Consider the following 14,355-nt stretch of genomic DNA (forward strand, 5'->3'; position numbering starts at 1 on the left):
TCATTCGCTACGGTCACTAGCTAGGATCGAGTGTTGGTGCTCCGCGGATTTGGTGCTCCTCTCATGTTCCGGAAGACCATAAACATTTACCAAATTTTCTTCTCAGCTCAAGGCGTTACTTTGCTTATGTTAGCTTCCCTCATGAATTTGGCGTTATTCCGACCATTAATTGGCACGTTCATTACCCCTTGAGGTTTCAGACTTTTTTCGCGCGGAGCACTTAAGGGGCACGGAACATCGTCTTTCCAGTGTCGTTGGGCGTCACGCAAGTCAAATGACGCATGCCTACTTTGCGGTAATGGCCCATAACAACTTGCTTTAGCCGTGAAAACAAATTAGGTAAGACAAAATAGGCGAGCAGAAGAAATGACTTTGTAAATTCAACAGAGAGAAAAAACAAAGAGGGGTGAAGAAACAAAATAAACGTTTACCTGATCCGAATAGTTCTAGCAAGGCAGACAAACTGTCCGGAAAAGAATGAGTGGACGGCGTGACACAATACCCTAAAGAAGTGGACAAGCTCTTTTGTACTCCCGAAATACAAAAGGGCCGAACAACCTTGAGCCGTGGTCGGCAATGTAGCTACATCAAAGCTTAAGCAAGTGAAACCAAGATTCAACCAGACTAAGCCAAGATTTTGCTTTGCATATCCAAGGTTATCTCAGCTAAGCCGCAACAATTTTTGTCTTTGTTTAGGTTTCCTTTAGCTGCGTTTTGCTCTGGCTTATCGGTTTCAGTTAACTCGGGCGCAATCCCCGAAAACCTGCCCGATTTCTGGCCAGTCTTTCACAGGGGCAAGCGTGACAAAGCTAAGAACAACAGTAATCGGAGAAGGCTGCTGGGAACACGCCTGCGAGCCTAGGACTGCCACTGTCTCTTCCAGGGCTTTTGTCTTTCGGGGGCACAAAAGGAGGCCCGGCCTCGCTTTCATTCTCGGCGAACCCGGCATTCCTCTTCCGCGGAGAACGCGGCGCAAGATGAGTCACATATCCCGAGACAACCAATCGGCGCATGCGTGGAATGCGGTGGTTTTGGTCGGATGCCGATCAGATGAGCGGCCACTCCCGTAGTGGCCACCGCCGCTATGTCTCAAAATGACTTACAACGGGCCCTTGTGCGCAGCGCCGACAGCGGGACCGGCGAATTACGCGATGTGGTGCGACCGAGTGTGTCGCCGGGGGTGTGTTTCCGGTCAAAAGGTTAACTTGTGCATCCTCCGTGAAACCGCTGGGCGAACGTAGTCCAGCTTTGCTTTAAACGAAAAGCAGCACACCGAAAAAGAAAAGACAACCGCATCAAACCAAAATCAAATGTCATATAAAGTTTTATGACACTTTTATCTGCGCAGTCGTGCCATGCCAGCTATGTAGTAAAATTTACCTACTGAGTTACTGTGTGTTGTTCTTAGGTTTTCATTGTTGCATCGCTAAAGATTTAAAAGCAGACGTTTCCGGTTTTTAATTATTATTGATGTTAGAGCCATTGCTTTAGAAGCAATACAATCGAACACCTCAAGCTTTTGAAGGTAAGTTGCTTTTGTTATGAGCACAGAGACGGACACAGGAATAACAGCGGTCTTCCCTTGAAAGTGTACGTTTTTTTTCGCGTGTCCGCCTCTGTGATCATAACCGTCGCAACTTGCCTTCCAAACCATGTCACACCAACTAACCCGACATCAAGCTTTACAGAACACCCCAACTTGACTTTTTCATCTTTACTCATAATAAACCTTGGTGAGGTGGAAGAATTGCTTGGGATGGCACGTATACAGATTTTTTTCTATCTTGGGTTAGGTATTTACAGTGCTCTCACCGCACTTGGTATGATGCCCTTGAGGGGAGCTAGATATATGATGAAAGGGAAACGAATTTCCTTTTAACATGAGGCATACCAGTCTCCAATTGTTTTTCTAGCTTCCTGTACTTTAATTCTGGGCAGCATAAAATTAATTCGAAATGTAAACTTTTTCCCTTAGCAATTACACCGTCACTTCAAAACTGTATAGAGTGCTGAAAGAGTGAGAAAAGAAGAAAACACACCGAAAGCACGGGATACACTGAACCCCAGAGAAAACGCTTGTACTGAGTTTAGGCCGCTGCTCAAAAGGAGTGGCTTGACGCTCCGACAAGTCGGTATCGCATACTGCGGCCGTTTCAACCAGTCGTACGTCCTAAGCCAGGCCACTGTATCGCGGTGTGTGGTTGATCGGTAACATACCTTTAAGCATTCGCTGAATTCGTTCATGGTGAATGACAAAACCGTTACAGAGCGTGAGGAGGAATGGTACTTCACCTCACACGTTAACAAAAGAAGCTGCAAGGGTAGAGTATACAGGCTAGGGCATTGCCATAGCGAGGAAGTTGGTTTTGGCGTAAAGGATGACCTTTAGCTATGGTGCATTACACCGAGTTACTCAAGCTGTGTGGTTGCCTCGATGCTTCAAACCGTCGAAAGCTTAAGCTTATAGCTCGCCTCTGATACGACGGTGCTGCTGTAAGTCTACTGTCATGTCCTTCTGTAAACACCGACATCTAGGCGCATTTGATGACAAAAACATTCCACGCATATTAGTGTTCAAGTCGACACGAAAATTCCTGTAGTGTTTAGATCGACACTTAGGAACAATATTGCACTAATAATGAGAGGAAACCAGTGAACATAATACACACCCTTCGATTACGCAGAGCTGGGAAGTCCTTAACCAAAACCTGCTTCACCAGATCGGGTTCCGCCACGAAAAGAATCGCCTTTCCAGCCTCGTAGGCACTGTCAGTAGAGAAGACATTTGAAATTTCGTTGTAGGAAGTACATGGGCTTCGAGTAGAATTTTTGAAAGTATAGCAACGGGTGAGGCCGTATCCAGCAAAAATCAATTAAAGACGGCGTAAACTGGCAAATCCAACGTGGTTGAAATCGAAATTTAAATTTATTCAGAAAAATACAACAGTACGCTTGCATTGGGTACAATACACAAAAGAAGGTTGTATGCGTAGTCGGAGTGTTGAGAAGGGGCAAGCTCCTATTTTGAATTTCTTTGCCCCGAATTCAAGCGCACTTTTACGAAAGAAGATGTGCATCCAAAGCAGCCCTTTTTCTCTGCTGTCCTTCCCGTCGATCTCATGACGCGTGGGCTAAAACTAAATGTCGGCAACTCCACAAAGGATGGTATTTAACAGATTGCGCGTGCGTACATCCTTTGTTAACTTATTAACTCCATCTGAATGATCATAATATCAACGTTAACCACATCTGAATGAACATAATATCAACGTTAACTACAAAACAGGAAAGACAAAATCAAAATTTTGAGGTGTGAAATAGCATGTAATTACACTGCAAACATTTGTGACGTCGCTACAGTGCATAGTGAGGCGGGAGAGAAGGGCTCCCATATATGTATACTGTTGACGGCTTTAATTGCCGTGGCGACACGTCACCAAGTTCACAACGCAAAACAAAGCAGTTTACACACATACACATCCTGTAACACTTCGGTGGCAACAAACAGAAATGGTAATGTCATATTCTGAGACAAATGTAAAGCCCACTGTAAACTTCTGACCATCGTGGCGGTGACTTGTATCGCAGCCGCGAGGGGCGCTTAGTGCTTGCTCTTCTTCTTAGTGTTAGCAATAAAATAAAGCTGTATAATTTATACACTCAGGAAAACCAGTACTAACAGGAGCTCAAATAACCCATGAAGCCACAAATCAGTGTCGAATTATTCACTTCGGTGCTCATTTAACAATCCAGAGTCGTGTTGTTCCGGTAGTAACCAGTGTTCCAAATAATTTGTAATATGGTTCGCACATTTACGTTATATGCTCACCCGAACAGCCGTCCATATTTTTGATACCTTGCAAAGTCCACAGTGTGCAAAGGCTGAAATGAAGGTAAAACACCCCCGTCAAATTACGTCAGGCCCAAATCTGCTGCAAGTTAACAGCATCAAGGTTGACACTAACACCATTTGTGCTACGGTCTAGAGTAGTTTTGCTTTTCATGAGTAAATATTAGCAGTAAAACCCACGATGGCCTAATTCTAATTACTGACTGGGCTTAGTGGGAAGCGACCGCCCCACGTTTTTCACCATTTGCATGTTTTTGGGCATGGACCAAAGGAATAGGCCATTTATGCTTCATAAGCATTCAGCGTGGTTGTGCGAGTTTTTTTTGTTTTTTTTTTCCTGCTTATAGCAATAAAATTTTGCAGATACCATTTGTCCGAAAGTTCACATCAGCAAATCACGGAATAAACGCGTGCCCAAAAATACATACAAAATTATTTTAAACTAGCAATTTCTAAGTAAAAATTCATGTTGAAATAAGTGACCGGGTGTAATTGCCACGTAGTAAAGCCTATTAACAAGCTGAAACTTATTAAGCGCACCTTCGTGGGCGTCCAAAAACGATTAATGAATGCAAGCCATTCTGTGTTTCGACTAGCTGTCTGATTTTTCTTTCCTCACGCTGATGCACATTAGGAACAGCTAAATGCTACACCAGACCTTGGCTGGCCACCATTGAGTCCAACAACTTGGATGGGTGACTCAATGCGTAAAACAAGTACTCCCATGGTGCAAAGCTATTCCACAGTACCACCATATACAATTCGGTTGAAACCTCTTACGTTTTCATCCAACGACCACATTTTGCGTACTGGTTGCGGTCAATGTTGGTAAACATAATTTAGAAAAAAATGCTCTTACAAAAATGCATCGCTGGAGATGGGGCTCTCTGAACGCGTCCGTGGTGATTCATGCACGACACCGCAATCTTGACAAACATGTAGCAGCGGGCGTTTGCCAAATATTTGTGTCCAACTAGTAACATTTTACCAAAAGACAAAAATAATGTGATAAAATTGGTGTGATCATAAACACATGCCATTATCTATAGCAGCAGATATTGGCACCGTGCGCCCTGTTATTGATGCATTCTTTAATTTCGTAACCGTGAGATGCATAAAATAATACTTGCTCACTTTCAAAAGCTTGCGAAACCAGGAGAGCTATCTAAATGTTAGGAGAATGGCATCGTGATAACAAAAATATAAAACTACTAAACAAGGCCGTTCACCAGTTCAACGCGGCTATAAAGTAGAACGAATGCTCATTTAAGAACAAAATTTGGGCAGCATTTATTGATTCGTTCAAACGTTGGCTGGGAAGATACTACCGTACCCGTCACCGTGTCTTGCGCGTTTTCACCACAATGACGGTTGCGTTCCTTTTATATTTGAAAGCATTCCAAATCAGATCTTTATTCCAGCAAACTTTTTGTAATACAGCAATTGTAAAATGGAAATATCGTGCAGCTACGTGCAAGCCAAGAATTAAATGTTAGTTGCCGCACTTTTTTCTCTTGCAGCAGCTGTCCTGATACTCTAGGCTGCAAATGTAAGCTTTGCGATTCTACCTGCAAGTCCACAATAAGAAGATTCTTTTTTGCTTTACTGGCACGATTAAAACAGAAGCATGCGTGCTATAAAACCGCATCTTTAGCACAGCCAGTACATTTCACTCGTGATCCGATACTTACATTTAGGAGAACCTGGATGGTAGGACCAAAAATGAGAGCGAATGGCTCAGACACAATGCCTTGGTTTTTCCAGTAACTCCGATTCCGTGATGCGTAGCTTCAAAGATTAAAAATACACGAAGCAATTACGAGCTGTAAATAGACATAAATGCGGGCTTCCTTGTCAAGACTGCATGCTAACGTGGAAGCTCGTGCGATTTAGATAAGCATGACTGAGAATATAAATCATCGCAAACGATAGGACGATGCCAGAGAACAACAGCAGCGGCGTGGTGTTTCTTTTTTTCGTCGTTGTTGTCGTATGAGCTCTGTTATATTCTCATAATAAATGTCTTGGAAAGGCTGTGCGATAGATATCTTTGTGCACAAGAATAGAATTGAGAAAGCCCACAAAAAAAGTAATCAAATATCTGCGTGTATTGAAGAGCTTACTTTTCAACAGTATTCACAGCGCAACAAACAAAGAATATTACAACCCCAATGCCCCGCACGTGTGTGACGTTAGAGGGACAATGCAACACTTTCTCCAACGTTTTTCGAGTGGTTAATTACTCGTATAACGTAGTCAAACAACCCATCTTGTACTTAATTTAAAGGGGTCACAACATAACTCAGCCAAAGATTACAACTATGCCGATCAGATAGTTTAAAAACTTGCTCAAAAAATTCTTCTATCTTTTCCGGTCTTGGCGTTCTTCGAAGCTTTAAGTACGGCATTACAGCGACTACTGGCCGGCTTTTTTTTTCAGTTGCAGACACATTCGATAGCCATTTTAAAAAATTCCCCGCATTTCCCCGAGGGGAAGAATGTGAAAGTGCGAATGCACGAGTTGAATTTGCGCGGTTCGGTAATGTTCGCGAAAGAGCGATCACACACACACACACACAACTACAAAGAAAGAAAGATGCATTTATTCACAGACACCTATTTGTGTTGTCGTTGTACTTGATTGCAAGAGCGGATCCCAGCTTTGAAATTTCGTATCAGTACTCCTTTAAGCGGGTGCATTAGCCCTTCTCACGCCCGATTCCTGGCCAATCCCCCACGTGGGTATGTGCCATGTCAGCGGCCAGGCAGCGCGCGCCCATCTCCCCCCGTTGCCAAGGAAGACGAGGAGATTCCTGGCCAATCCCCCACGTGGGTATGTGCCGCGGACATCGCCGGTGGACGCAGGTTAAGGGTCGCTTAAGAAGTGCATTCGCACTTAAAAGAAAGCCACAAAAGCAACGCAGAAACGTAAGGCGCATCTGCTGCGACGAGCAAATCACGCAGTGCCACTCGGTGCTGTCGTAAGCTGTAGCTTTCGCAGTGCTGCCAGGCGCGAAGGAAACAATGAAAGCGCTTATAGGAAGTGTTGCAGAGTCCCTTTAATTAAACCATCAAGGGCACAAGTTTCAGCGCTTCTTTCTCTCCCCTTGCGAGTACCGGCAAAGCGCATCAAGCACATTCTAATTCTGTCAAGGGGCTGAGGAGCTTCGTTAAATTTTTTGTTCTAGCGTTCCATCTTTCATTACGTATGTCCCGCTTCGCTTAAATTTATGTGCGGTGCTGTTACGTATGTCCCGCTTCGCTTAAATTTATGTGCGGTGCTGTTGCTCCTTCCATGTTCCCCGTGACACTGCATTATTTACCTTTAGCAATTATAGACGGCATGCCGTAACCAGCACCATCAGTCGGTGCATGTCCACCGGTGGTTCTTCATCATCGTCGTCATCACCAGCCAATCTACGCCCACTGCAGGGCAAATACCTCTCCCATTGATTTCCATTTATCCCGGTCCTGGGCTAACTGCGACCAATTTATACCAGCAAACTTCTTGATCTTATCTACCCATCTAATTTCTGCCGCCCCATGCTACGCTTGCCTTCTCTAGGGATCCACTCTGTTGGCCTTTATGACCAACGGCTATCTTGACTTCACATTACATGCCCTGCCCACATCCATTTCTTCTTCCTAATTTCTACTAATATGTCCTTACCACTCGTTTGTTCCCTGACCCACTCTGCTCTCTTCTTGTCCCTTACTGTTACGCCTCTCATCTTCCGTTCCATTGCTCGCTGAGTCGTCCTCAATTTAAGTTGAACCCTCTTAGTGAGCCTCCAAGTTTCTGCCCCGTAGGTGAATACCGGTGAGATGAAGCTGTCATGCACTTTCTTCTTCAGGGACAATGGTGGGTAGCCATTCATTATCTGAGAATGCCTGCCGAATGTACTCCACCCCACTCTTATCCTTCTAATTATCTCTGCCTCATAGTTGGGATCCAAAGTCGCCGGTAGTTACAACCTTGTTTTTCCTGATTAAGAACTACACGTTTCCATTTCGAATATGAGCCATTTGTTTCGAATTTATGCGACCTGTTTCGAATCTGGTACCCCTGTTCTCCTACCACGCACTTCATTGGTGCGTTAACCATCCTGGTCATCTTAAGCTTGCTAATGTCCAATGCCGGGCGAAGGCTTCTTATACACGAAATAGCTGCTTTTTCCACTGGACTTATCACAATTCAAGCGTTTATAAGTCAAACCGTTGGGGTTTGTTAATGAAAGTGCGTTTGTGGATCCCCTTAAAGAAATCGATTTGATAATGCATAGCCTACAGTTTCTGCATGTTTCGAACATACCTCACTCCTGTCTTAATGACACTGAGCCAAGTGACTCTTGCAGTTTATGTTACGTCTTATTCGCTACTATTCGCGTAAGATTGTGAGTCACAATGGTCTATTCGAGAGAACGAAAACGACACAAAATTGGTGGGGAACGGTGCCACTAACAAATGGTAAAAAGCTTTTAAGCCCTGAAGTAAAGAAGTCAAAAAGAACGTTAGTTACGGAACGTCCTTACCCCATGGAGTGGAATACGAAGGGGATGACCCTCTCCTACCTCCGATCCCGCCCCTCTAGGGAATTGATGTCTAACTCTGCGATATTGAAGCACCACGCTGCTTGCGACAGAATGTATGGATTGACTCACACCACCCTTTCAACTTACTGCCTGAAAGCAACGCCGTGTTGTCTGTAATGGTAGCAAACCCCGAGCTACCCGCAAACCACGAGCTACTAGATAGTGACCGTGAAAGCAACGAACTTCGCTTGTAACCGCTATACATATCTGTGCATAGTAGCGACGGGCCAGTATAGCAAGCGTCGTCGGGGGCTTACTAAAACTTCCAATTAATATCCGCCGCTGTTGAGAAGAAGCAACGGACAGTCCATGGGTCCTATCAGCTGCTACTTTTCAGAACATTCAAGGTTACTCGGACACACAGTGAACACTTGGTGCATTATCGCACGCATGTGTAGTCAGGTGGCAACTGGTAATATTTACAAAAATTCAACAGTACGTTGTGCAGAAGTATTAATCAAAAATACAGTGGATTGATACCTGAGCTCAGAACGTAGAGCTGGATATTAATAGCGTTCTACTTTCTTTACGTAGTACTGTTCTGTCTCGTCCTACCGGGCCGGCCTTCCCTGCCTCAAATTTTTTCATTCACAATGCGCCTTTGCAATTTAAATTCCAACACGCCCTCGCCATGCCTCGGCGGCGCCATCCGGGCGCTCATGTTAAAGCAGCTTCCAAAGGTGACAAAACCGCCACGAATATGTAAGGTGAGCTCTCCTATCAAACAGCGCGAGCTCAAGGCAAAACCTCGTTCATTCTTTACGGGTCATCTCTTACATTTCAATTCTATGTTCAACTCCAACGAATTGCTTTTTTTTTAATTCTTCGGATTTCCGGTCGACATTAAGCATACAGTACACCCTTTGAAATAAGGAAGCAAATAGGTCGTCTAGTTTCCACAAAAAAAAAATTGCGCTCCTTTTATTTCGTAGAACTCATGCAGACGAAAATATAATTCTCATCATAAAACGAGAAGATCCATAACCTGCGGTTTATTCACAGTGCAAGAAACAGGATCCTCGAGGCAAGCCTCGGATGCCTCTGTAAGGCACCAGTCCACCTATCCCCAATTTGTGTCTTGGCGTGTCGTTATGGTGAAGTTTAATGTGTAAGAAATATCCAGGAATAGAAAGGAAGTATCGCAAAGCCTGATCTCGCTATCCAGTCTTCGACTGACCTAGCATCATGCAGAATGTGAAAGCAGAGAATTATTCATTCTCTTCGCGATCCATCACGGAAGTATTTGAGATACTCACAGGTAAAGAAGGATGCAAGCCGTCGCCGCCAGTATTACCCAATCGGGCAGACCGAAGACAAACATCATGAGCGATCCAACAACACCGGTGGGATGAGGACTACAGCAAGGGAATAACACAAGCTTCCAGCTAACCGCACAGTTCGTTACTCTCAGCTACAAGGAAAACAAACATTGTAAGGAGACGCATGCGCACCGCACTCTGCGCAAGTGTGCGGCTGTCTATGCTAGAAGCGCCTCGATTTGTCCGACGCATTTCGTGTCGGAATGAAGCCAAGCACGCGGAGTAGCTCCTCCTTTTGGTCAAGGACATGTAATGCCGGATGTGTATGAGAGGGAGGCTGAAATTGAGTCGCTGGAAGGGAGAGCACGATCGCTCTCTCGGCACGGCCTGGGGAGCTCAATTCAAAAAGGAGCGACCGTCAACAGGCGGCCGTAGGTGTGCAAAGGGTGTTGTTGGGCTAGTCGGTTCTTCATACTTGGACGTAACGCTGCGCATACGGACAGGACAGGGATAAGAAGAGACAGGACGAACGCAGGACTGCGTACGTCCTGTCTCTTTTTTGCCCTGTCCCGTCCGTATGCGCAGTTTTGCGTCTGCCGTAGGTGTGTGCGGGCGTGCTTCCATCCTCTCCCACCTATTCTTGTCAGCTTTAGTTCCGCGGTCATTCGCCACGCGGATTCTTCCGCCTCGACTTCGGGCTCCCTGCGATAGGAACTCTGTGGCGCCTTGCCACCCGACACCAGTTCCAACGCTGCAGAAATTTTCTACTTCTGTGCATCTGTATAAAACGTGTCGAGCACTGGGGCACGTCCGCAGTGCAAGATATGCTAATGAGGTGAGGAGACTGTATTCGGCGCGCGGCGCACGGCAAGGTTCCCTCGGCGCGCACCCAGCCGGCTCAGTCTGGAAGCCATAACCTGACTCAACCAAACAACACAAAAATATCTCGTTGCTTTGGTTAGCCGGTGGCTGCGTGTTTTACTGGTCAGCTGATATTGCGCAGACGCATGGCCGGTTTGGCGCAAGGAGCGCCACCTCGTGGAATAGCGTCTGTCGTTCTGTAAAAGTGTTTTGCCCTGTTAATCGGAGTCCTTCCTTCACACCAGCCTCCAGCTGGGGCGTAGCCAGAAATTTTGCTCGGGGGATGCCGAAATTGCACCTTGACCTCCTCAATATAATTTTCCAAGAGAATAAAACTGCGAATATAATTACAAAATCATTAGCTGATAATATACATAACTATTACTGAAACTATTAGGGGAAAGGTATAAATATAAACTTAAAAGACGTAACTAATTACTGTCGAGAACAAGGTAATACATATCTTAAAAAATTATTCTCATGTTCTGAGAATTGTGGCAGAATTGCTATCACTCCTTGCAATATTCTGTTTTGTCTACATAAAATAAATAGCCCAAAGAAATATGGAAATTCAGAATAAATATAAACATATATACTTAAGAATCATTGAAGCAAAAAGCATGGAAGTACAGAACAAATTCGTGTAAAACCTACACTGTAAAAAAATGGCCAAATTTACGGAGAAAGCTGCTGGTAAAATGTTGCCGGGCACATTTCCGTAATTTAGACAACAGAAAGAATTTTAAGAACGGACATTCCGTAGTACGGAAAGGCCGTAACAAAACAAACACTCTGTTTCAAAAATCACGTCTTTCCGTAATTGATGGAACCTTCAGAAAAGAAAAAAAAATACTTCGACGAGGAATAGAACTCGCGACGTTGACTGAATGGGCACGACGCTCGAGAACACTGCACCACCGCACGAACGCTGCACTTGTGCCGAACAACCTGTATACTACATGGATGCTCACCCTACGTGTGCCATACATCGGTGTTTACTAGCTGGCTTACTGATTTTCTGGCTTATAAAGTGCGATTTCTTAAATAGCGCTTGCGCAGTAAGGTTCCGCGAAGCCCCCACAATAGTTGATCGCCATCAACTCCGCTGTTTCGAGAAAGCGCTCGCAAAAATGTGTGTGACTGGCGGCGACTGAGATCTCGCACTGCATGAATAGTGCTTGCTGTGCTTTGGTTTTAAGCTTTAGGCTAAATACTTCGGCCGATATTGATTCCTTAAGAACTAAATTACCTTCCGAAACTCCGCTTCTGCACGCAAATGACCTTATATTTTCTACAAGTGTGCCCGTCACACACGCATGTGCAGTTTGCAGGTCCGGGGCAGCGACGTCGCCGGAGCGTCGTAAAGACAAGATACAGCGCTCGTGTTGAGCGGCATGGGCCTCATGGTCCTCATTAAGTTTACTACACCTTAGACACTAACGAAGCAGAGCCGCATTCATTACGCCACGAATGTTGTCGGGGCGCAGTTTTCGCTTCTCGATCGATTCCCGACGATCGACACGACAATATATTTCTTGCAGTTATTAATAAACTGATCTGTTTCTGTTCTGCATCATACAGAGGAAACGCCCGTATTTTGCAAAGCAGAAAAAGATTCCGTCTGACGTGTAACGGAGAGAGCATCCGTATATTGAGCGACGGAGCGCACTTCCGTTAAATTACGGGTGTTTTCTTTGTTCTGCATCAAACGGTACACGGCTCTGTTTTATTACGGCCATCTGGTCCGTAATTTGTCCGTCAAATTACGGATTGTTTTTACAGCAGTGTACATTGCACGGATAGTACAATATAAACGTGAAAAGTACGAAACAAGCGACTTGTGGGTGGACGTTCTATTCATTTTATAGTCGCTTGGTCATCCACGAACTTTTTTCATTTTTGCACGCATGCGGCAGTTAGGGACAAATCTTAACACCTCTTTTCTTATGCCAATATTGTCGCGAAGCTGAGGTCTGTTGATGTTGTCTGGTTGTTTTGAGTTCTGTGCCGGCCGCACAGGCTCTTGCTTCCCAGTGTTTTGTGTGAGAACGGTTGGGACGCGGCTAGGCCCTGGCCCCCTTTTTTCTGAAAAACGGCTCCGGCGTGTGTGTTTGCCCGTCGGCCGACCAGGAGACGCGGCTGTTGCGAGGGCCGGTGACCCGGCTTAGGTTACCGCGCCGCAGTGGCGTCTCGAACCCCCCGTGGCATCTGCGCAGGCCGCTCTGTGCTCCGAACCCTCGGTCTAGTTCAAACGACCGCCTGTCTTTTTCCCTTTGGAGTTTGTATGCACTACTTTATGCTCAACCGTAATTCTTTTGCCGGAAACTGGCGCCTTCGAGTTAGAACTTTGTGTCTTCTGTGATTGGTTCATTTTTCCTTTCGAAAATGTAGCTGATTGGAGCTAAGAAGCGTCTCCCTGATTGGCTGCAGAAAGCCTTACTCCCCGCGGTCCGCATGCTCCAGAATGCACGTTTTCCCCCAAATACGTCCCCCACCGGACCGCTTGACACGAATATAACGCGGCTCCGCCGGCTATTGAGGGCAGCTGCACCAGGGGAGCCACCAGTCGTCGGGGTCAGACGCCGGGAGCCCTTCGCCCGCAAACTACGTTTCGTTAAGTACTCTTGATTGCCTATTTCTCCTATTTTTATGTAACGGTTGTAATAAACTCTTGATTGCCTATTTCTCCTATTTTTATGTAACGGTTGTAATGTGTTAACTCTATGTCTTAAATCTTAGCATGAATCAATAAACCAGTTAACCTCTGAAACCTTCGAATGCTTCATCGCCGGACTCATCATGATACCGTAGCGGTAGGTGTTGGACCAAATTACGTCGTTACTATATATTTTGTAGGAGTAGTTTGTACTGCGGATCACTGCACCTAAATTAGACTTGCAAAAAATACGTGAAAATGTAGAGTGGGGCGAAAAAAGCGAGGTGATAATATTTTCATCGGGGCAACAGGGGTTCCACTGGCAAGAAGTGTACATTTATACAGAAGGCCCTTCCTGCGAATTGTGAATTCACCTGCGAATTCGCTGCTGCGGCGCCGCTCGTGCGGGAAAACTGCCTATCTTTTTAGCTGTGGGAGTAGATCGTTTTCCTGGCGCCGCAGCTCAGAATTCACAGGAAAATTTCCAACATGTAGAGGGGTGGAGGGGAGAGACAATGTCGGAAGTCGTTAGCGCCCCGGCTTCCGCGGGCAGCTAATGGTTGCGTGGAGGTACTAAAGAAGCCAGGCCTCCAGTTTCGATTGATAATCTTCACCAGGCGCGTAGCCAGGAATTTTTTTCGGGGGGGGGGGGGGCGACCCGCGGTTGACCAAAAGATAGGACGGGGAAATATGTAGGCAAGGCTTCTTGCGCGTTGTTTTTCATACGCAGCTTGAAATAACTGACTTTAACATGCGATTTGTGTACGCTGAACACTAACAGTAAAGCCCACCTTAAGGAGCTTAGATGAAGATGATGATAATGATGATCACCTAAATTCCCGTTCGTTGGTCTATGGGTAGGCCACGGGCAATTCGTTCGTCTGTAGAGCAGGCGGTCATGCGGGCACGCGCTCGTGAGAGTGATCATGAGTGTGCTCGTGAGTGTGCTCGTGCTGTTCCGTCAGCGAAACAGCGGGACTGTTTTGATCAGTTCGCGGCAGGTTCTCGGCGCTGCTCGGTGTATCCGGCGCGAACTGCAGCCGGGCTGTATATATTGACATGTAAGTACAGCATCCGGAGCGGGCACAGGGATCAGACGTTGACGTAGCCCTTGTTTTGAGCTTTATATGAGCAAGA

At 45.7% G+C, this 14,355-nt stretch overlaps 1 protein-coding gene across 3 annotated transcripts in view; it reads right to left on the reverse strand.

The window, feature by feature from the left end:
- LOC144179004 (cytochrome P450 3A24-like) overlaps window positions 1–9,990 on the reverse strand; it is a 43,309-nt gene extending 33,319 nt beyond the window's left edge. For 2 of the 3 annotated variants that reach the window (XM_077707163.1, XM_077707165.1), the window contains exons 1-4: window positions 9,699–9,990; window positions 5,542–5,638; window positions 3,830–3,882; window positions 2,670–2,766 (exon numbers count right to left, since the gene is read on the reverse strand). In XM_077707163.1, coding sequence (XP_077563289.1) covers window positions 2,670–2,766; window positions 3,830–3,882; window positions 5,542–5,638; window positions 9,699–9,766 — 315 coding nt within the window. In that variant the 5' untranslated portion in view covers window positions 9,767–9,990. The remainder of the gene's footprint in view (window positions 1–2,669; window positions 2,767–3,829; window positions 3,883–5,541; window positions 5,639–9,698) is intronic. The other variant, XM_077707164.1, reaches the window with a different exon arrangement.
- Window positions 9,991–14,355: the final 4,365 nt, after the last annotated feature.

Source organism: Haemaphysalis longicornis, unplaced genomic scaffold (assembly GCF_048455015.1).
Source record: "Haemaphysalis longicornis isolate Haplotype H1 unplaced genomic scaffold, Haemaphysalis longicornis Haplotype H1 scaffold_4, whole genome shotgun sequence".
NCBI classification, from domain to species: Eukaryota; Metazoa; Arthropoda; class Arachnida; order Ixodida; family Ixodidae; genus Haemaphysalis; species Haemaphysalis longicornis.